The sequence below is a fragment of the Watersipora subatra genome, chromosome 6 (assembly GCF_963576615.1).
Source record: "Watersipora subatra chromosome 6, tzWatSuba1.1, whole genome shotgun sequence".
In the NCBI taxonomy this organism is placed as follows: Eukaryota; Metazoa; Bryozoa; class Gymnolaemata; order Cheilostomatida; family Watersiporidae; genus Watersipora; species Watersipora subatra.
This window is the reverse complement of record NC_088713.1, coordinates 13,303,331-13,328,047: the sequence shown is the minus strand read 5'-3', so window position 1 is coordinate 13,328,047 and position 24,717 is coordinate 13,303,331. Positions and strand designations below refer to the sequence as shown.

The 24,717-nt window shown below is 34.4% G+C and overlaps 1 protein-coding gene across 1 annotated transcript in view; it reads right to left on the bottom strand.

The window, feature by feature from the left end:
* Positions 1-24,117, bottom strand: part of LOC137398051 (leucine-rich repeat protein lrrA-like) — a 35,060-nt gene extending 10,943 nt beyond the window's left edge. Inside the window, exons 1-7 of the mRNA XM_068084151.1 lie at positions 24,023-24,117; positions 21,301-21,441; positions 19,625-19,765; positions 14,015-14,162; positions 13,758-13,802; positions 12,796-12,968; positions 5,088-5,228 (exon numbers count right to left, since the gene is read on the bottom strand). Of these exons, the coding sequence (XP_067940252.1) occupies positions 5,088-5,228; positions 12,796-12,968; positions 13,758-13,802; positions 14,015-14,162; positions 19,625-19,765; positions 21,301-21,441; positions 24,023-24,117 (884 nt within the window). The remainder of the gene's footprint in view (positions 1-5,087; positions 5,229-12,795; positions 12,969-13,757; positions 13,803-14,014; positions 14,163-19,624; positions 19,766-21,300; positions 21,442-24,022) is intronic.
* Between the last annotated feature and the right edge of the window lie 600 nt (positions 24,118-24,717).

Here is a 24,717-nt window from a genome sequence, read left to right as displayed (position 1 = left end):
TACGATGTAACTTTTGTTTCAAGTCAAACTTTAAGAAATGTCTCACACATGCATGTCGGAATTCATCACTTAATAGGGCACTTCAGAAATTTCAATTAACATGAACTGCACTAGGCTTGTTTATAACTAATCTGCAGAGAAATACAACCAATAACCCTCAAAAATTCAGATCCGATATTTAGAATAATTTTTTCAAAGGTGATAAGAAATTGTAGAATTTCCAAAATTATTCTCAAAGGACACTAGTTGAAAACTTTTCTAAAAGGAAAATGTACTCTAGAGTTCCAGCGCTCAACTTAGCCATAGTTTCATAATTAATATTAAAGTATTCTAGGAGTAATACAAGTTAACAAGCACCTTTATAATTGAACAAGGTCATAACTATATACTCATTAGTGCTTTAAAACTTGAGAGAAGCCAATAGAATTCAGTGTTCTTATGACAACCTGAAATGTGAAGTTCTATGAAAGTTTTTGTATTGTACTTCCCATAATATATATTGGTTTTGAAAATAGCCATGGAAATTGAAGAGGGATTGGTCTGGAATAGATGCATGTAGTACAAGTTTTAGCTGCCATGAATCAAAAATTTGATGTACCCAGGCAACTTATGGGTAATATTTTTATCGTTAGAATCACCAGATTTTTGAACCTACTATTAAACATCTATGAAATTATTATTGAACAGAATTTCACCAAAAACCTTTTTATTTTCATAATATCAGCATTTTATTGCATCTTAAACTGTTCAGTATAATGAAAATTAGTAGAAAAAAATAAAATAAATGTTTTGTTTGTCATCAAGGTCTCAATGGTATATTGTCTAGAAGTAGCTTTCTGTTTTTTCGTTGTCGATCCCTGCCAAAAGATGAAAATTTTATTCTAAAACGTTCTCAAATTGAGGTTAAGCAGCTTTTCTTATAATTTAAATATAACTCACGATCATTCAAATTTACAAGATTGAGGTATATAGTGACCAATGGTGTGCAATTTGCTATGGTTATTATTTTTCTAAAAACTTTGTTGATGATATATTTACGGTTGTGCCCAATGTCGCAGTTCTGCCAAGCCGTTTTTAATATTTGCAAAATTAAGTAATACTTTTTCTTATAGATACACATCTATTTCTATGACAGCCAGCAAAAATCTGTTTAGATTTTTAAATTCAACATATTTTTTTGGATATAAATCGTAAAATCTAGATAAATATCACATCTTCTTGATATTGGTTGATATGACATCTTAAAATGTAAAAAGAATTGTGCATTTGTTTTCGTTTCTCAAACTTTAACACCAGTTTTCTCAGAACTATGTTTTCGCACTAATGGTCAACGTGCTTTCACTTTATTGACCATAATATATGCTGTAATTAAGCTAAAATCAAATTTTTTTTGCAAGTAGACTGATAATTTTATCCTCCTGCTATAAGCTTGCTAATTCAGCTCTAGTATTGCATTTCTTTTATTGCAGGGGAGAGATATAAACATGTAGCATTTTCCTTTAATTATTGTTGTTTGTTGTGCGTAATAACACCCAGTACATTACAGCTACCATTGCAGCTCTCCTATTGCACAGCAGTGCCATTTGACTGTTAATATTACATTTCCCAACTGGAAGTATCCTTTCTTTTTTTCCATTATCACATTTTGTCATGGGCTGTATCACATGGAAATTTCTAGCATGATAATAATAATCACAAGATTATGCCATCCAGACAAACTTTTTATTTTATGTGAAAATTTTTATATCAATAGTCGGTCGTGAAACAGCAGGGAAAAATATTTTTTGTTGAACTTCAAACCTCTTATTCAACTTATAATTATTAGACTGGCAGCCATAATTCAAAATTATTCTAATCACCGTTTTCAAAAAAATAATTGAAACACTTTATTGGCAAAATATAACATACAGATAATTGCTTTAGTGATCCTTATGAATTGGTTTCGTTAGCATTAACTGTCTTTACATTTATTTAAATAGAGCAATACTGATGAGGGCATGTATGAACACAGACGATCTTCACAGTCAATACACTTTTCTGTAGGAGTGCATTTCCGTTAACTCTTTTGCTACCGCAAGCCGATATATCGGATTTCGTGGTAATTCAAGTACAGACCGTAAGCCGATATATCGGCTTTTCAAAATTGTTTTACTTTTCTTTTACTCACTACGCCTATGCATTAGCTAGGCTGATCAGGTTTTGTCTCCAGTGAAACAACTTTGTTGCCAAGCACTTGCTATCAATAAAAATTTTTTTGGCTAATTATTATCAACATTCCGGGGGGATAAAAGTACTAACCGTAAAACGATCTATCGGCTTATCAACAGGGTTTCACTTTTATTTTCATTACTAAGCCTACACATTTGCTAAAACAATTAAACATTGTCTCCAGTGAAACGACCGTGTTGCCAATTACCTGCACCTAAAAGAAAATTTTTTGGTTCAACTATTTCATTTCTATTTATTATTCAAAACGGCCAAACCAGATCGTCATCGTCATAGCAAGTAAAAACACATTGCGTTCATCCATCGCAAATAAAATGCAAGATATTGCACAAGAGTGGAAGTCATTTTATACTTATCTTGTAGGAAAATTTGTTCTGAATAACCATTTTACATATGCATTTAATATGTATTTTACAGTAAAACATTATCTGTTTTTATTCTCGAGATATTGCTAAAATACTAGCGGTATATCGGATTTTCGAAAAGTTCGTTTTATTAATGCGGGCAGAATATTTTTTCGGTAAGATTTAATTGCCGTAGTGGAAGAGTTAATAATTTGCAATGTAAAAATTACTAAAGCTGGTGATAACTTTTCCTTTCAAATATAGTTTTTATTTACTCTTCTACCCAGTATGTGCTTGACTAACAGCAATAAGTGAGTTAATGTGCATTCATGGCTGTTAGAAAAAAATTATGTTATACACGTTTAATTTCAATCCACAAATGCATCTATAATTAAGCAAACCTTAAAAAGAAGACTAATTAACTTTGCTATAGCAACATAAATATGAATACTATTACCCTTCTTCTACATGATAATTTTTACACCCACTTGATTTAGAAAAGTATGTTTTCAATATAATGACTAACAATAATTAAATAATTTAGATTTAATATTTTGTGTATTACATTATAACCTTTGTTTAATCAAATTTAAATTATTATTTACATTTATTATCTAAATATGGACTATTATACGAACTAGTAAACCAGCCAGCCATGTGCACTTTAAGAATTTTCCGTGAATAATTGGTGTATGCTAAAGTAACTCATGAGACGACAATGTGACTAAATGATACAATGGTAGTGCAGTTGGTTTGGGACCTGATGCTCCTGGTTCCACTCCCGTGCATGGCAATATTTTTTCTTAACGCTTTCAGCATAGCTTTGAATATACGGATAAACAAGATGATGGAATGGTAGATGTTATTCATATGATAGAAAAGATAATAGATGTGATATAATCCTATTATCGACAGCTGAATGCGTTTTATTAAGAAAATTAAAATATCACTTCCCAGTTTAAGATAATCACTGTTGTTAGTAAAACTCTATTAGTCACATTCTATCAAATACATATTATCAATGTATCCAATGTGATGGACTTAACTAGTCACAAATAGAGTTGCAAGTTTTTGATCAGTAAATAGGTAAAACATAAAATTTAAATATCATTCCATAAATATCGATATATTTATTGACTGCGGCAGATGTATGTTGATGCAATGTTATTTGGATTAAACTGCTTTCAACCTTACATTTAAAATCCTAATTTCCAGTATTTTTGCATTGCATAGGGTGTGTCAGAGACCCTGATGAACAATTTACCTGCATCTACATAGCAGTGTTTCAAAGGCCTGTTTCAGAGCAACACCATAAACCAATCAAATTATTTGTTGCACACCATATTAGCCCAAAAATTTTACTTACTTTACCTATTACAAATTGTTTTCATCAAATATCATAATCAACTTAGTTTGATAAAAAAAAACAGTTTACTGGGATGTTGTCACGAAAAAACTAATACGGCTCGTTTGTTGGTATGTGATCAATTATTGTGATGCAGATAAAGAATTAAATGATACTAACTATAATTTTGCAGGTCATTATAGTCAAAACAATTATGAACAAGCCCTAAATAAATATGATGCTACTGGAAATTTTTGTTTAAAGATTTTAAAAATTAAATGAATTTTTTAGATTTTAATTGAAGAACATTTGTTGTTCATTTTTGGCTTTGTCACAAGTGCTTCACCAATAATCATTGACTTATGAACATTTTTAAATACGTTTATTCAAATTTTTAAAAAATCCTGTTGGTAGACAAAATAGACCAAGGTTACTGATGCTGATAAGGATGGCCAGAGTTAAACAGTTAATAATGGATACGATTTTAATACCTCCATATCAACTAATAGATGTCTTTTTTAATTAAAGTGGTTTAGAAAGGAAATACTACAATAGCTATGTAGTCTATCTCATACCATACACAAATGGTCCTACTAACATACCCCGTTCCAAATTAGCATTTGATAAATTTTAGGCATTTTGAACCAGTAAAGATTTACTTAAGTCTTAAGCTATTGTAGTTGCGTAAATTTTCAAAAAGAAAAAAAGAAAAGCCAAAAGCAACAATCTGTGGAGTTGTATTCGTTATTACAATATGACTGAATAGATACAAACTGAGAGATATGACATGCGTAAAAAGCCAAAGCAGTTTAATGTGTTCTTTTCAATGAGTAATCATAAGATGTCACATCATGCTGCCTCACCATACGTGTTCATTAGTATCTTTTGGCTACGATGTCGTCATTTTGCAGCAGAAGTTCACGTCACCACAATATATCAAAAAGTTATTCATATATCATGTGCCGATATATCCCATTTTAATCTTTCTTCTATGTTTTAAATAGATAACACAATATATAATGACATGCTAAAAATTAAAGTTTTAAAAAGTTTAGCAAAACTTACTAAACTCCACGTAAAATCTCATTAAAAAGTTTCACTGATAAGGGAGCAAACATCCGTCAGCATGGAACTCTAGCAAGTCGGTCTAAAGAGTTTATATAGACACTGACCTAAATGAAAGCTTCATCAGGTCACAAGAACACATATAAAGCTTTTCTAATGACATCAGCTTCCCCATTCCAACAAGTGAATCAGAATCCAGTTTATTCATGCTGATATCCAGTTCTTTCAGATTAGTCAGTGAATCAAATCTGTAACAAACAGGCATAGGCAACCATAATATCTGTAACAGTAGTCAACCAGGCCGGAGTAATACATGTCACTATCTTTGATTCTACCCCTCGTGGATAATATATTCATGCATATACCAGCGGTACAACCCAGCGTTAATTGAGTAATAAAAAGCTCCGTGGACAAAATTTATTTGTGTTAAACATACAATAACATATGCCATTTTATCATGCAAACTACATATGGTGAAGAAAGTGTTTTCTGAAATTAAAATATACTATTAGAGAAAATAAAAACAACTGTAAAGGTTTTCGAACTTTGTAAGACAACTGTAACTTCCAAACTTCATGTAATAAGGAAAGTGCTTAGTGTAGGTCCAATAAATTACAAAAAATAAAACAACTAAAATGGTTTAGATGTAATTGTGAAATAATTAGCAAGTAGTAGCTAAATTAAGTCAGTTTTGCTATGAGTACAATAAAAGATCACTCAGTAATGATAAAAATATTACGAACTAAGAAAACTAAATGAAAATTCTGAATATGCTGAATTAGTAACAAATAGAAAGTGTGTGTTAAAAAAAGATTACTGTTCCACCAGAAGATATCCATCAAAACTTTGAACATGACAATACTTCTATCTCTTGATACTAGTGCAAGTGTAAAAATGAGATATGGTAATTTGTCTGACCAAAAGGAATTAAAATTTCGATGCTCTTCTCATGAATGCAGTTTATTTGTCTGTATGAGAATAATTGGCCTTGAGACCAAATATAGTAATGGAACCTTACAAAGAAATATTTCTTAGCAGGGGTATCATCACGCTTAGTCGCATTGGTAAAATAATCAGCTTGGGTAATAGCCGGAAAGACACACATACAGACAGGCACACCAACTTTGAGAAATGTTTAAATACACTGTACTATCTGCATTACCAGCCTGCGTGAACAGATTCACGTGCAGCATAAGGTTTATTGAGAGTTGTCTTTCCTGCAGTAAAACAACTAATTTTCTACTGAAATTGTTGCCCTAATCAGAGTATGCATACACATATACATGTTGATGATGTTGAAAAGAACAATGGAAATCTGCAATGTGTTTTGCAGCTAGTTGCGTGTAAAATCTAGCAAATATTCTAGATTCATGCATCTAGCTTCATTCATTTGTTAATACCAGTCTATAATTGCAGTTGATGAGTCCCCGACTCGGTCGACCAGTCTTTGCCCACTGAGCAGTTGAATATCGCGCTCTTGCACTTGCTTCACAATCTATCGCCTCGCAACCAATCGGCTCGCACTCGCCTCACAACCAATCGCCTTGTACTCGCAACGCAATCAATCGCCTTGCACTCAATCGCCTTGCAATTAACCGCCTCGCAATCAATCGCCTCCCAATCAATCACCTCACAATTTAGCACCTCGCACTCGCCTTGCAATAAATCGCCTTGCACTTGCCTTGCAATGAATGACCTCGCGCCCGCAACCAATTGACTTACAATCAATCGCCTCGTACTCGCCTCAAAATCAATTGCCTCGCAACCAATCGCCTCGTAATTAATCACCTCGCAATCAATTGCCTAGCAGTCAATCACTTTGCAATCACTCGCCTCGCACTCACCAACTCATTCATCCTGAGCATCACGTCTGGAGAATCTCACAGCACTTGGAGCAAAAAGGTTCCACGTATATCCTCCAGTGACGCCGCGACCCCAAACTCGAACCGCTAGCTGCATTACCCGTCCACGCGAACAGATTCATGCGCAGCAAGAGGTTTATTGAGAGTTTTTTTTCATACTGTTAAACAACTCCAAAAATGGAGTCTACTGAAATTTTTTGCCCTGATCAGACTATGCATACACATTGGCAGTCATACGTGTAAATAATTTTGGGAAAACAATGGAAATTGGCAATATGTTTTAAAGCTAGTCTACAATGCATCACTATCAAACCACTCAAATCATAGTTGCCCTAATTGTGTACAGAGAACTGATAATGAAATTGACATTGCTAAGCAAAATGAAGTTCCTCAAACTGGCAGGATTGAAAAAACTTGCATCTTATAAGAAATTCTACAAAACATTTTGCTATCGCTAGCATTTATTGAATGGAGACTTCTACATGCTTAAAACATTAATCATGGCTCACCAGTCCTTTTTCTATAGTCTGTGTTTTGACATGGTATATACAAACAGTAATGTTGTTGTGTCAATAAATTTATATGTATAACAGCACAGACAGTATGATTTCAAGGCAGATACTGCATTAGCACCTTACAATAATAAAATATAACGCCAACATGGTAGCCTTTTGATGAGATACAATAAGGAAAACACATGCATGAAAATATATACATGTATATACTGAAAATATGTTAGAAAATGCTGAACGTGGATAATATCTAGGTACGTATATCTGAACTTGAAGAACATAACATGACATAACAATAACATAATGTTTCTTCAATGAAAGCATGACATAACAATAACACAATGTTAGTTCAACGCAACACTTGCGGACAGACAATATTTTATGTTTTCCTGTCGGGTGTATGAACAAACGGTTTTCAGCTTGTGCCTGCTTTTGAGCAGGCAACGACGAGCTGGTTATGGCTGAAGCAGGGTCACAGTAAGTTGATACCAGCCCCTCTCTTTCTTCTCACCATCGCCTTTCGCAATGCTTGGAGCAACCATACAAGTTCTGTAGTAGTAAGTTACAGTAGGCCTACTCGAAGCTGGTACAAAAAGGTAACTGAGCTGCTGAAGGAAATGAACATGTTGACTATCACGAACAGTGGCAACTATAATGTTTTTAAATAGTAGTGGTGCGGCAGTTCATAGACAATAAAACATTGAATGAGAAGTACTTACTATTTTGAAAAAGAAATTTAGTAGGTAAAACGCAGTAGCAGTACCCGTGCAAGTTCTGTAGTAGCTGTAGTACTCGTAGCTAAAAAAAAAGTAAAACTAACTCCGCTGTAGAAAGAAATGAACATGTTTACTATGACAAACAGTAGCAAATCCAACGTTTTTAACCCTTTCACTGAAGTAGACTCATTTATGCGTTTTCTATGGTCGACCGCCGTAGACACATTTTTGCGCTGTTCCTAGCGATTCCTAGTAAATGAATTTTACTATTCGTAGATCACATAACTAATGATTTTTGGGAATTTTATGGTAGTGACAGTGTTGTCCTAAGATTTTCTATCAAATTAGCCTAAAGTCTAATTTCAACTCTTTGTTCGGGAATTTCCAACTTCAAAACGAAAATATTTTGTGTATGTTCTGTAAACGCCTTCGAGTAAGAAAAAAATTACTTATGTTTATGACATTATAGCCAACTCAGATTTTGGTGATTACGCAATTAATCAAAGTATGAATAGCAGCACTGACTCGGATGGTGTTAAAAGTAATGGTTTGGAAAGAATAAGGAACTATGTAGAGGATCATTTTAGCTTTATATCTTCACATTACTTTATCAATGCACAAAGTATAGATTCAATGAATTTTTTGCATAGTACTGTTTGTTAAAATGTTGGCAAAGTGAAATATATAATCAAAACAAACGTTGTAGATGGAGTTTGAAATTGAAAAATTATTGTATGCATATCATGAAGCAATATCGGCAAAATGGCTGGCAGTAAGCCGATAGCTAAATTTCTGCATGAACAGTAATAAAAGGGTTATGTAGGGGAGGTGTGGTAGTTCATAGACAATACAACAATGAATAACAAGCACTTACCTTGTTGATGCAGAAATTGAGCAGGTGAGAACAGCGTTTTTTTTTAGTGACCACAAGGAATAAATGTTCATGTGACCTTCCCGGTACACAATGGCAGTAAATATCAATTACATGTAAATTACTATTCATTAATTTATTTGATAAGTAGTACATTTTTATAGCTATATAGGGATCTTTGTGTCAGCCACAGAACTTATGACAGTGCTTTTTAACGTGGCAGCAACGTTGCTGTTTAAAACGGAACAGTGCTGTTGTGCACTGTTCAGTACTAACCTACACTTTTTAACCTAATGCGTAACGGAACATTACCGTTAGGCTTTGTTTTGATTGTTTCTTTCACCGCTAGAGGTGCACTAACCAGAGACTCCAGTTAATGCGCCTTAGCGGTGAAAGAAAAACCACAGAATAGCTGCACCCTTATATAAGCAGCTTGGCTCAAATTATCAAAAAAGTAGCGGCTAATAGTCTGAAAGTATGGTATTTACTACTCGTACTAATTCAGTTGGCTTTGCACGACAAAAATGGAATAAAAGACCGCTCTATTATTTATTTACGACTCATATCATATTGGTTCAGTTCTCTTTTACGGCTGAAATTTGTACGACGACGAAAGAAGAAAAGACCGCTCTATTAGGTGGACCAACACAGACACACGCACACACGCACAAACACACACATGCGCACACGCATACACACACGCACACACACGCGCGCACAAGCATGCACACACGTACACACACATTTTGCCATTTAAATAGTAGACAGACAGGGGCACGGTACCGTGTGGGCGCGATGCTAAAAGACTAGCTATAGCTGGACAATCAAAACGACAAATATGCATACGACCAACTTTGAGAAATATATATATATATACATGTATATATTTTTATATATACACCTATGTATCATATCGTATTCATAATATATATATTTATATATATATATATATATTTATATATAGATATATAAATATATATATGTGTATATATGCATTTATGTATATATGTATACATGTATATATATATGTATACATGTATATATATATGTATACATGTATATATATATATATGTATATATATGTATACATGTATACATGTATATATATATATATATATATATATGTATACATGTATACATGTATATATATATATATATATATATATATATATATATATATATACATACATGTATACTATCTGCGCTACCCAGCGTTGCCTGGGTGTTAAAAATTAACTTTGACAATCAGTCTTAAACAATGAGAGATAATGACAGTTGCATGCCACTCGCTATTACCCTGACACAATGCCAATGGATACTCTGAGTTAGCTTACTAATAAGAGCTACCGCTTCTCCATGACATTAGGCCATAATTCTGCATCGTATCGGAAAGCAGTAGACTATTTGCTCCTATATAGTGACATAAATCGCTTAATGAATCCATCAAGCTTGTGTGGCTGATTTTGTAAGGGTTCGGACTGATTAACCGAATGGCCCGAGATCGAATCATCTGCAATACAGATTCTTTATCCCGAAGAAATAAAATAGCTTTAGCTGTACATACACAACGACGACCAACTCAGAGAAATGTACAGTGCTGGACAAAAGTTTGGACTCACCATGCATTATTGACGATATTGAAAATGTGTTAGAGGTTATTGGCTTTAATTTTGGTTCAAACCATGGCAAATTAAATATCAAACTGTTCAGAAAAATAATGGCTATGCAATGAAATAGGTTTATATTTTATTATAAACATATCAAAGGTGATCAGGAAAGATTTCCGCAATCATATATGTCATCAACGAAAAACGTCTACTATGACTTATGTTTTGCAACATTAATCTTGATCAAAAACTTTGTATGTGACAAAGATAAGGTTAAAAATTAACTCTCTTATAGGTTGGTGGCCCTGAAAAAAGTTCCTGGAGTTGTTTGAAGCATTTTAGTATTTAATAGCACTGCTCTTGGCTTTGATAACCATTTGACATCGTTTTGGCATGCTTCTAACAAGTTTGTCTAATTATTCTACAGTGATGACATGGTCCCAGCCTCTCACTATCTTTTCTATCAGCTCCCTTTTACTTGAGCACTTTTCTTTGCTGATAATTGTCTCAATCATCTGCCATAGATTATCTATTGGGTTTAAATTTGGACTCTGCGCAGGCCAGTTGATGGAACACACTTTGTTGTTTTCCATTCATTCTTTGATTTTTTTTACTCAGTGGCAGGTCGCGTTGTCATTTTGGAACGACCACAATTCTCTGTCGGTAAAGATTTCTCAAGTGCATGTTAGCATCTTTCAACACTCAAGTGTATTTTGCTCCATTTATCAAACCATCACAAACTTTTAATTGTCCTACTCCTGATGCACTCATGCAACCCCAAACCATCGCCGAAGTTAGGTGCTTGACTGTTCGGAGGATACAATCTGGTCAGTACTCTTCTCCTGGTCTTCCACAAAATTGTTACCTGCATGGTTCTGTGCAGTGAAAGTTGATTCAACAGAAAACAAAACTCTCTTCCAGTCAGTATGTGTTCAGAACAGGTGCAACTTGGTGCCCACTCCAAACTCTTTTTTGATGGTTTTGTGTCAGCAGAGGTTTGCTCTTTGCTTTGCATCCCTTAAATTACCTGGCCGAAAGTCTCTTTCTAACTGTTCTAGGGTCAACATTACCACTTGTACGTTCTTAGCCAATTCTTGGCTGGTTTTAGGACGATCAGCAAGAAACAGCTTGGCAAGTGCTCAGATGATTTTCAAGGTCTTCCAGATCTGGAACGCGCTTACGGCTTTTAGTCTAATTCCAACGCTTCACAGTTGATCTTACACCTTTCTCACTTCATCCAACTTTTTGGGCTATCTTTTTGGCAAACATATTTTGTGTTTATGGGCAGAATTACTCCTTGCTTATTTTCAGAAAGCATGGCGGGCATGATGTGTGCATGTAGTGTATAAAGAAACGGAAAATTAGAGTATAAAAAATCCACAGTTTGATGCAACTTTTATATGCTATGGAAGGCTTTGTCTAATGCACATTCTTTGCTAAAATGCCAGAAATTCCTCAAATTCCATAAAAGATAAAAAGAAAAATCTCATCACAATTGGATTTCGGCTTTATGGGGTGTTTAATACAGCCAGTTTTTGCAAAAAATTTAATAAAATAGTCATTTAATCTTTTAATACTTTAATCATATTATGTAATATTTATATTAATATTTAATTTGTATCATGTAATCAATAAGAGTTCAGCATCATGTTCAACAAAAAATGGCCTTGATAGAATTAAAATTGATCTGTATATGACAATTTGAAGAAATGCATGTAAGGCCCTTGAGAAATGTAAGGATGAGTCAAAACTTTTGTCCAGCACTGTATCATCCATTATAGACGGAATCTTAAGAGCCTTTCATTCATGAGAGGATTTTAAGAATTTCTTGTCAGATATTCATTGGTTAACTGCAAGCCATAAATTTTGATTGTCTTATTGACATTGAACGACTGATGCCACTAGAAAAGCTCAACTTTTGGTATAGCGACATGACGGAACTTCCATTCAAGTAAGTATGAACAGAATAAAGTAGTATAAGGTAAATGAATATTGCAGAGAGTAGCCTATATTTAGATAGTTTATTCAGCCTTGCTTAATGCCAGGGATAATATATATGCCTTGAAATGGCAATTATATACTATATATTTAGTAGATATTTCAAAATTGATAAATAATTTGAAAAAAATTAGATGACATTCTGTAAACTTTATGTAAAATCTCATAAAAAGTTTCACCAATAAGGAGCAAACTTCCCTCAGCATGAAACCCTAGCAAATTGGTCTACAGAGTTCATATAAAACTGACCTGAATGGAAATTTTGGCAGGCCACAATCATGCAAATTCAGCTTTTTTAATGACATCAGCTTATTCATGCCAACAGGTGAATCTGAATCCAGTTTACTGGAGCTGATATCCAGTTCTTTCAGATTGGTCAGTGACTCAAATCTGTAAAAAACAGTGATAGGCAACCATGATATCTTTAACAGTAGTGAATGAGGTCAGATTAATACGTGTAACTATCATTTGTCTGCATGAATATATAAAAGAAAAATATATATATATATATATTTATGCAGATATATATATATATATATATATATTTATATATATATGTTTATAATAAATCTATATATATAATGCATATGCATATAATGCATATATATAATGCAGATATATATATTTATATATGTATATAAATTTATATATAATCATATATATACATCAATAATTTAGTTATGAACATTAGATGAAAATGAGAAAATAGTATATGTACATGTATATTGTTAGACAAATTGACCTAGGGTACTGAGATTGACAAGGATTGCCAGGGTTAAACGGTTAACATTGGATATGGTTTTAAAGCATGCATTTTGGACCTAAAGTGAATTAAGAATGAAGTGCTACAATGTTATAGTTATGTAGTCTACCTGATACCAAATGCAACAAGTGTTTTGAAAAATTTTAAAAATGTCAGCCAAGTGTAACATTTAAATATTGGTGTAAACCTTCAGTTATTGTAGTTTAGTAAAAATTTCAAGAAAAAGACCAAGGCAAAAACAAGTCTGTGGTGCGTGACTATTTTTCAACTTAAGGCCAACTTAATGTTAAATAATGTGTAGGTACATACCTTGGTACAACACTGTAGAAAGAGTTCGTCCATGAGGCTCTGTGTAGCTTATGTGCCAATGGCACCAAAAAGCCAATAAAGCCGTGAATCCTATACTGTTATTCGGATAGCTTAACACCATTGTGATAGCATCACTCACCTTGACTCCTAGTAACGTCTCACCATTGCCGTAGACATCGTTAGGCTACATAAGGCCTCAAAACACGATTACACACCACGCCCCTATCCTGCGAAAATGCCACCTCAGAAGATCCTAATTTTATAATGTATACTATCATTACCAATCAAGTTAAAAACTTCAAAAGTTTAAAAATTTAAAAAATATGAAATTTTAATCTTGAAGAATTTTAAAATTTCCAAATATTTAAACCACAATTTACCTGTTATTCCAATTACTTTATCATCTTCTTTGCTTCTTAAGGACTCTTTCTCTGCAGCTAGGTCAAAGGTCTTGGACTCCTTTTGATCAGTGCAAGCGTCTGTCGTACTGACAGGCTTGCTGCTTTTATACAAACCTGGGGTCTCCAAAGACTCATCCAGGGAGCTTTTAGCAACAAATACAGTTTCCACCCTGGCTTTCTCCGTACTCAATCTTTCTTCCCTGGAATTCTCTCAAGGCTTGGAGCTAAGTCAAGCAACTTTTTATGCTTAAGCACGGGCGCCGGCAATAATGCTGTTCACATCGGCCTAGCCTTCGCAAATCTAGCTAGCAAGCGGGCTTTCACCTTAGCCATTTCATCTAAGATACCTTGGAGGGCGACAGAGCTCTCACACTAGTTACTCAACTTAATGTCCTTCTTATCTAACTCTCTAATCTGCTCCTAAAACCTGTGCTGTAACCTCTATTTCCTTAACCTTATGTATTTTTTTCCTCCTCAAATTTATTCTCATCCAAAAAGTTGTTGCCTTCTATTTCGTCTAAAACCCATTAACTTCATTCAATATAGAGACTTTCTGAACTTTCCCATTGTTCTTTGCTACACCGGCATAACTAGCACCAGATCAAGAAATTTCTTCATCAGATGACATTAGGTTTAATTCCCTTTCATCTTGATCTTTAAGACCAGGCGCAATCGGTCTGGCTGTTAATAAACTCCATAATAAGTTCCATATTTTCCTTCAAGTTGGTTTTTAAAGTACCAGGAATTGTGCCTAAGCCCTGACAAACATCAGGAAATTTCCTTATATGGTCAAGATCATCATTGCACATACTATTAACGTCAATAATTTTTAGCTGATGTAACTCAGGTAATCCTAAAAGATTTTTCCTACAACTTGTTAAAACATACACAAAAGTGTTGACTGACCTAAAAGTGCTTCTGATTTAAACTTCACAAACTCCAGCTACAGATAGACAAGATTCATTTGCTCTATATAAACCACGTTCAGATTTACTCAAATTCAGACCAAGTATTTTGTTAGTCTCTTCTGTTACCGTTGAAACTTCTGCTCGTGTAAGGAATGTAAACTCAACATTTTTCCATTTACTTTGAAAACCTGTTTAATGTCACTACTACATAGCCCATATTTATTGCTCTTTGTGAATCTCACTCTATGTGAACTCTTTCTAAAACTCTAATTTTTTTCTACTAGACTTCTACCTGTTTCTTGGTGGGCTTCTACTACTACTACTACTACTACTACTACTGCATCTCTTACAATCCCGTCTAGACTCTTGCCTTTCACTAAACTTGTTGCGAGGACAATCCTAAGAACTGTGACGTTTCCTTGACAAAAAATAGCACCTAGCACTTGAGCGATCCCTAACATAATATCTTTTCCTTTTACATGCAAAGAAAATAATACTTCTAGCAAGAGAATTTTATCCTTTAGGTGAGAACCTTTTATAACCTTGCCTACCTCTCCACCCACGCAAAATGGTGTCAGACCAATCACTCCTAAACTATCTCTCCTAGACAGCCTAAAACTAGAACTCTCACCATGAGGTTTCTCACTCTTTCTAGAAACTTGGCAAACAGGGGCAACAGAACTACTGTCACTAGATTCAATATCTGCTCTCACACTGCCAACTTCTACCTTGATATATCTTTTAACACAACTGATAATAGATTCTGATTCCCTAGCTAAATGTCGAGCTTCCAATTTGTTAAATATTTGCTCCTAAGTTAAGTCAATCCCCTGCATTAACTCTTTCTTGGCACTAGATTCATGCAAACCATTCACTGCTACAGCTACACATAAGTGCTGTCTCAAATCAGCATTACCGTCACCAAAATCAATATCTTTACTCAACTTTTCCACTCTCACCAAGTACGCTCTCTCTTCTCCTAAAGCCTATGATATTGTAACAAAATTCATTTTGCTCACAAAAATACTCTCCTCTCTTTCATAATGACCTCTCAAAAGATTTAAAGCAGTCTGATAAGCATCAGCTGCTTGGCTTGCAATATCAAACCTTAAGTTTCTAAGTAACACCATTCCTTTGCTTCTAACCGCGCTCAATAAAGCTAACTATTTTTTTTCTTCCCACAAAGAGCGGGACACCATCTTCAGTATTACCCATATGCATTGAAGTGGGCACACACACAGCCTCAAACTCGCTAAGCCAACTCTTAAAAAAACTAGAGACATTTCCACTATCTAGTCTCAACTTAAGGAAGGCCCTAACATCTAGCTGTTTAGCAGCCATATGCACACACAACTATAATAACAACTGCTTTTACCACACCTAACAATTAACAACTTAACGAACCACTATAGCACTGCTACGAAAATACTAACTCATTACCAATACAACGTGACAACACAAACCTATAAATACTAATCACCTTCCCGAACAACGCTCTGAAACACAAAAGCGTTATCAATTAATATTACCACCATTCAACAAGACAACACAGCATCATAACACCCCTCGATTGATACAATGTAACAACACAGTATCCTGCCTACGATGCCATGTTAGATAATTTGCAGGTACGTACCTTGTTACAACACTCTACAATGAGTGTGTCCGTGAGAACCTCTGTAGCTTATATGCCAATAGCACTGAAAAGCCAATGAAGCTGTGAATCCTATACTGTTAATCTGATAGCTTTAATACCATTGCTATAGCATCACTCACCTTGACTCCTAGTACCGTCTCACCATTGCCACAGATATTGTTAGGCTACATAAGATCTCAAAACATGATTACACACCACTGAAACATATGAAGTATGCTAAATATTTAAAGCAATTTAATAAATTTTTGTAAACGAGTAAACATAACAGGTCACATTATGCTACGTTACCATACATGTTCATTAGTATGTTTTAGCTATCATTTTGCGGCAGCAGTTTACATTCTGACAATAGATGTTAATCATAAAATTGTAAATGTATCATGTGCCAATATTTCCAATTTCAAAGTTTTTCTAATGTTTTATTTAATGTTACAAGATGAAATATAATGACATGCTAAAAATTAGTCTTAAAAAAACTCATGAAAATTTACTAAACTCAACGTAAAATCTCATAAAAAAGTCTCACTGATAAGAGAGCAAGCATCCGTCAGCTTGAAACTCTAGCAAGTCTGTCTACAGAGTTTATATACATGTAGAGCAGTGGTTCCCAACTACCTTGGAGCCATGGACCCCCTGAGCTCTTTATCTCAAAGTCATGGACCCCTTTATAAACATCATAATATATGGTGTTTATAACAATGCATTTTAAATTGGCGTACATTATAAATTAGAATAATATACATTTAAGAGTCAATAGATTTGACATGTTTCTCTTTATTTACTTACATAAAGCAATGCTATATGAAATTGCTTTGACTGTTAAATTTTATTTCGTTAGTGATATAGACCAAAATACTTCTTGTTTTTCACCAAATTCTCAATCTTTGGGGGAATGGTTGACAAAGTCCCAGTCGGTTTCATTGTTTCGATTTGAGAACAGTCATAAAAGATAAAACGGACTCGCACAAGCATGTAGACACAAATGGGAGCAGAGTTCGAAGAGCGTGTTTGGCTGTCTGTGGAGATGGATGAATCATTGAAGGCCACAACTCTTCAATGGTTTTATCTTCATAAACATTTTTGGTTATTTCAACGATCTGCTGGTTTCATATTGTTGTCAAATAAATATAGTTGCCAAATATTGTCAAAATTGTGATCAGTCAGCTGCCATTAACAAGCATTCATCCCATGACCAAACAAGCGGAGCAAAAGTTTGAGAGTTTGATGATAAATGCATGTGCACACAACTCGCGAAAATTATTCATCAACAACGTCGCAAACCCTTGTACCGAAATCTCACAAACAAATTTAACTATTTTTCTGTAGAGTCATTTAAGTATAATAACAATACATATAAACTTATTTAATTATATTACCAAGTCTTTGAAAAGTGTCGACAGTATCTTAAAACTTACCAATCTGAACGGATTATACACAAATAGACAAATTAATTTGGCCAAAAATCGTTATTAAAACTTGCCAAGCCTTACTTTTATCAAAATTAAGACCGGCAATTTAAACGCCGAGCAACAGAGAATAGAACCATTAAGTCGTACGCATTTCACACAAAAAATAGCGTGCACATTTCACCAGTCCATAGCATTGTCGAATTGCCGAAGGTTTCTGTAATTAACATAGAAGTACTGAAATATAATTGTTTCTTTTTTGCCGAAATCAAAGTAACTGAAATGTTAGACGCTTCTGAGTACTTTGGTATTCTAGCTGATGTCCAACGCAGTCAAGGTAAAGGAAATGGCGATGATATTTTTTTCTAACGTTTTTTATGAGATTATTACAATATTTAATTATAAGTTTGGATGACTATCGAAATGATATTGTCACACTAACAATATTGATGATGGACAATATGTTACTGTTATTATTTTTTCTAAATTGCTTTGCTGAATAGATTTTTTAGAAATCTATATAGACATCACAACTTCTTGATATTGTTAGCTATTACGTTTTGAAATGTAAACAAAATTGTACATTGGTTTTCTATTATTACTGTATTACTATATTATTAATATTGGCTATTCTTATAATATCAGTGCATTTTACTTCTAATATTGTATTTCTCCTATTGCAGGAGGAGAGATATAAACATATAATCTTTTCCTTTCATTATTGCTGTTTGTTGTATATAATAACACTCACACCCAGTCCATTACAGCTACCATTGCAGTTATCCTATTGCACTGCTGTGCCATTTGACTGCTAATATTGCATTTCTTAACCATAAGTACCCTTTCTTTTCTCCAAAATCACTTTGGTCGTGGGCTGTATGACAGGGGAGTTTCTAGTGATATTAATGGTCGCCATTGTGAAATGACCCAAATTTGGTTTTACATTTAGACTTTGAATATGAAAACTAAACTGCACAGCTTTGCTGCTGTCCCATCTTATTGGCCAGGTCAAACAATGTGACAACGACAAAAAACTTTGCCATTTTATATTGTAGGTGGAATAGTATTAATGAAAAACTATGGAAATAAGGCCGTTGATTGGACGATTTGCGGTAAGTTATATTTAAATTTGAGCATATACTAAAACTCCTACCAATCTGAAAATTGGTAAAATCAAGTAGATTGAAATTTTTTATCTTCCGTGGATCTTTGTATATCACTTAAATTAAAGAGGGAAAGAGAGAATTACGTGTTTGCTGGTTACCGGCTGTGCTGTTTTGTACTACTAACCGGAAATCAGGTACTATCCAGCGATTGACGCACATAGGTGATAAAAGTCTAGACCAAAAAACCTAACAAGACAACGCGACCGCCACACGAGAATCGCATTAGCTTGGAAACCCAGGCTAGCACAGTCCCAACAGACTTCGATCATTAAACCCAACCCATATGATAGCCGTTGTCTATCTTTTTAGGGTTTTATATCATTGATCCAACCACTATGACAGAAATAGCAGTAAATATCTAGCTAGAAAAACCATTACTGGCTCCAGCCTGTGGACTTCTCAAAACCTCCTGTAGACCCCTAAGGGTCCATGGATGACCAGTTGGGAATCATTGATATAGAAACTGACCTGAGTGGGAGTTTCGTCAGGTCACAAGAATGCAAACTCAGCTTTTCTAATGCCATCAGCTTTTCCATACCAACCATTGAATCAGAATCAAGTTTATTCGAGCTGATATTCAGTTCTTTCAGACTGGTCAGTGAATCAAATCTGTAACAAACAGGCATAGGCAACCATAATATCTGTAACAGTAGTCAACCAGGCCAGAGTAATACATGTCACTATCTTTGATTCTAACTCTCATGGATGATATAATCATGCATATACCAGCAATACAACCCGGTATTACCCAGGTAATAAAAAGGTCTTTGGACAAAATTTATTTGTATTTAACATATAACATATGCATTTTTATCATTCAAACTACATATAGTGAGGAAAGTGTTTTCTGAAACTAAAATATACCAACAGAGAAAATAAAAACAACTGTATGGGGTTTTCAAGCTTTATAAGACAAATTTAACTTTCAAACTTCAAGTCATGAGGAAAGGGTTTAGTGCAGGTCTAATAAATTACAAAAATAAAACAACTAAAAGGGTTTAAAAGTAATTGTGAAATAATTAGCAAGTAGCAGCTAAATTAAGTCGGTTTTGCTAAGAGTACAATAAAGGATCACTCAGGAATGATAAAATTATTACGATGTGAGAAAACTAAATAAAAATCCCGAGTATGCCGAATTAGTAACAAATTGAAAGTGTGTGTTTAAAAAAGGCTACTGTTCCACCAGAAGATATCCATCAAAACTTTGAACACGACGATACCATTATCTCTTGATACTAGCGCAACTGTAAAATTGAGATATCGTAAATTGTTTGACCAAAAGGAGTTAGAATTTCGATGCTCTTCTCATCAATAGATTATATTTGTCTGCATGAGAATAATTGGCCTTGAGACCATTATAGTAACTTAACCTTACAAAAAATATTTCTTAACAGGGGTATCGTCACGCTTAGTCGCATTGGTAAAATATTCAGTGTTGGCTATAGCTATAGCCGGAAAGATACACATACGGACAGGCACACCAACTTTGAGAAATGTATAAACACCTTGTACTAGCTGCATTACCAGCCTATGGGAACAGATTCACGTGCAGCATAAAGTTTATAGAGAGTTGTCTTTCCTGCTGCAAAAACAACTAATTTTCTACTGAAATTGTTGTCTAGATCAGAGTATGCATACACATATACTTGTCTATGATGGTGGGAAGAACAATAGAAATCTGCTATGTGTTTTACCGCTAGATGTGTGTAAAATCTAGTAAATATTCTAGATTTATGCGTTTAGCTTCATGTATTTGTTCCTACCAGTCTATAATTGCAGTTGATAATCGTGCACTTTTGCCCCGAGTCCCCAACTTGGCCAACCAGTCTTTACCCACCTAGCAGTTGACTATCCCGCTCTTGCACTTGCCTCACAATCGATCGCTTCACACTCACAATCAATCGCCTTGCAGCCAATCGGTAACCATACTATTACTAACACTACTTAATCAAGCCAAAGTTATCAAGTTAAAATATTTTATTCTGTTTCTCATAACATGTGGCTTTTAGAATTTATAGCGTTGGAAACATTTTGGACAAATCCACCAAACTCTATCGTATAAAACTTTTCACTGATATGTAAGCAAACATGTGTCAGCATGAAACCCTAGCGATGCGGTTTACGGAGTTGAGATAGAAACTGACCTGAATGGAAGTTTCTTCAGGTCACAAAATTTCATGTCGAGCTTTTCTAATGACACCAGCTTTTCTATACCAACCAGTGAATCATAATCCAGTTTATTCCAGCTGATATTCAGTTCTTTCAGATTGGTTAATGAACCTAGGCTGTAACAAACAGGCATAGGCAACCATAATATATGTAACAGTAGTCAATAAGGCTAGAATAATTATACATGGAACTATCTTTGTTTTACCTCTCATGAATGATATATCTATATATATAGATATATATATATATATATATATATATATATATATATATATATATATATATACATGTATTTCTCAAAGTTTGTGTATTTGTGTATTTGTCGTTTTGATTGTCCAGCTATATCTATTATTTTAGCATTTCGCCCACTTGTTGCAAATGCCCAGTTAGGAAATTTCAATCTAAGACGTTATCATATTTGATACATTGTAACCACACGCTAATTATTTTAGCTAAGCGCTCACACGTTACAAAGCCCCGGCTAAAAAATACTTTGAGACTTATGTATATGCAGCACGATGCTTTTTGTCTTTATTTCGTTAGGGCTAATTTGTTCAGCTCCACAATATTGACAATAATTTACCTACGACCTTAAAATTTGGTGAATTGTTTACTGATGGTTTACGTTATTAGGAGATATCAGTGTGTTGCCATGGGGAGTTCAGCGTTATCCGTAACAGTAAAATAGTTCGCAAACATAAAATCATTTAATGATAAAATTTTAGCTAAATGATGTTTTCGTTGATACATAAAGCTCACAAGTTACTTTTTCCTTATAAAACACGAAGCTTTCCACCAAACCGTATCCACAAATTTCTCTGGAAACAAATAATTGACCATTGTTGTAGTGCTTTTCATTTGCTCATAACATTTTTTATTTTGTATTAATTGTATCATCACCAAATAATATGTTTCATAGCTTACCTTCTTGATATTTCTTTCACATCTACATTTAGTTCTCTACTTAATTATCCCAGCTCCTCAAAATACTTTTGCCCAGCTAAACTATGTTTCTTTGATTTTCATTTGGTACCTTGCGTTCCACTTTCATTCTTTTTATTTTTTTATGGCTTTCACATTATTTCTTTTAGTTATATTTAAAACATCTTGGTTTGTATAAATCTTTTTCAATTTTTTATTTAACGTTTGTTTTAATAGCAAAATTCTATATTGATAAGCCAAATTTCCTTGTCTCAACAGACGAATATTGAGTTGTTACACACGTGTTTCATGAAAGTTCCTATCAGTGTTCGCTTAGTGTGTTAACTTATACATTTTTTCATTTAAACCTAAACAATTAGTAAGTCATGATTTATTTTGCATTTTGCAGCAAAAATTTGTAAAATTACAATAAGATTACATGTCAGATGACCTGTAAGATTTGCTGGACTATTTGCTGGAGATTGGCTTGTAAGAATAGAAGTATCAGTTTTCCTCACTCTCTTATACATGTATATACATTTATATATACAGATGTGTGTTGTTTTATTACCTTTATAAATTATTTATTACCTATGAAGTTTATAATGTTATGGGTTTACTATGCTGAGCTGCTTTAATTACCATAAGCTTTCAGCTATTCTCAGATTAGCCCTATAACTTATAAGCCAGCTTGCGTGAAAAGCCTGTTGATTAACACTCAGACCTTGCTATATAAGCAAAGGTGCTCCAGTGTTAAGGGAGAGAACAAAGAGCACAGAGCTAGGATACAGACTATGAATGACGAAACCAAAGACTGAGAATTACATTTGTAATCTTCATTAAGAACAGCGTGGTAACATTAACCTCCCTTTGTATAGCTTTGTATTTATCTATATATCATAACATTCTAACATTAACAAATGTAACTGTTTGAGTATTTATTCTTTGTAACTCAATTCAGCATTACGCTTAATTGTAGTGAATTGTATCTAATTGTTCTATAATTTCATGCTTATAGAACTTGTGTAGACAAAGAGCCATCATTTACCAGACACATTGCTTGCAACAATTACAGTTGTACACAAGACCTATTACTCAATTGGTGTAAGAAAACTTTTACGCAGAACCCACTTGCAAGTGGCTAGTCAGCGCTGACTTCCACAACATTGGTCGCAGCAGTGGGAAATCTGTAATCTTGCTGCTACTGAAAGTTTAGCTGTAAGCACAACTTAGTAATTGGTAAACAGGTCTCCGGAAAATAAGATGGCTCAAGGCAAAGGCTCCAGAATGTCTACTAATCTATTCCTGACAATCAGTAACCTATTCTTGGACGCGACTAATCCAATTACAGATACTGATGAGAAACAGCTAAAGCAAGTCATGCACTCCAATACATCAGTACACGTTGATGGGGCAACCTTCATCGCTAATTTGTATTGGAAATATGTTGTGGAACTGCAGAACAGACAGGCTGCCAGCAGTGGCATATCTTTTTCAGCAGCAGAAAAAACTCCACAATTTGGCACGTTTTAGTGTTTTTACTTCCTGGCCAACAGAGTAGCTGCATTGTACCAGCATGGTCGAGCTTGCTTTAGAGAAGTTGGATAGTTGTTGGTCTGCCCAAGAGTTGTTGCGCACGCTCAAAAAACCATTAAACCAAGTCTGTAATAAAAAGCTGAGGTTCTAAACTCTATACTCGGTGATCGAGTGAATATCAGGTTACTAAAAATTAATGGACATGGAGATGTTAACTTATTTATACAACTATTTACTGACATTTGTGGCGTAAGCCAATGTGATGACCAAGCCGCACTAATATAGCTATGATCATGCTTAGAGCGAACAGCCAAAGACTGTTGAAGATCTGACATGGTTGCTGAAGAAAATAGGAAGCTAGTACAGATGTTCGGACTGTCTGTGTTTAAAGCAAAAGCACAGCTGCTCTATTTACACCAACGAGCAGTAGAATATTACCTATCATTGGGTAACAGAGTAGAGAGGCTGTCAAATTTAGCCTATGGTGATTTTGAATGCGCTGTCAAGAATGAGTTGGCCTTAGAAAACTTCCAGCAAGCCTCGGATGACCCTGCTCTTTGGGTGCACCTGCTGCTAGTCAGGGTCTAAATTTTGGAGGAAGCCGTCACCACAGAAAAACATTATGAAATAGCTTGGCGTAAACCAGTACAACACTCAAGAACTAAATATCCTTCGAGAGTTACCCAAATAGATATTCCTAGTGATACTAGTGGCAAAGCTGCCAAAGAAAACTCTGAAGCAGATCTGGCTGAGGCTCTATTCTCCATGTCATTAGAACTGGAAAAAACAGACAAAACTGATGAAAGATCAGTCTGCCGGATTGCTGCTCTAGAACAAAAATATGTTGACACAACCAATGTCTAGTCTCAAAGAGTCAAACGTTGTTTCATATGTGGTGACCATTCCCACCTAATGAGGAGTTGTACAGTAATGAA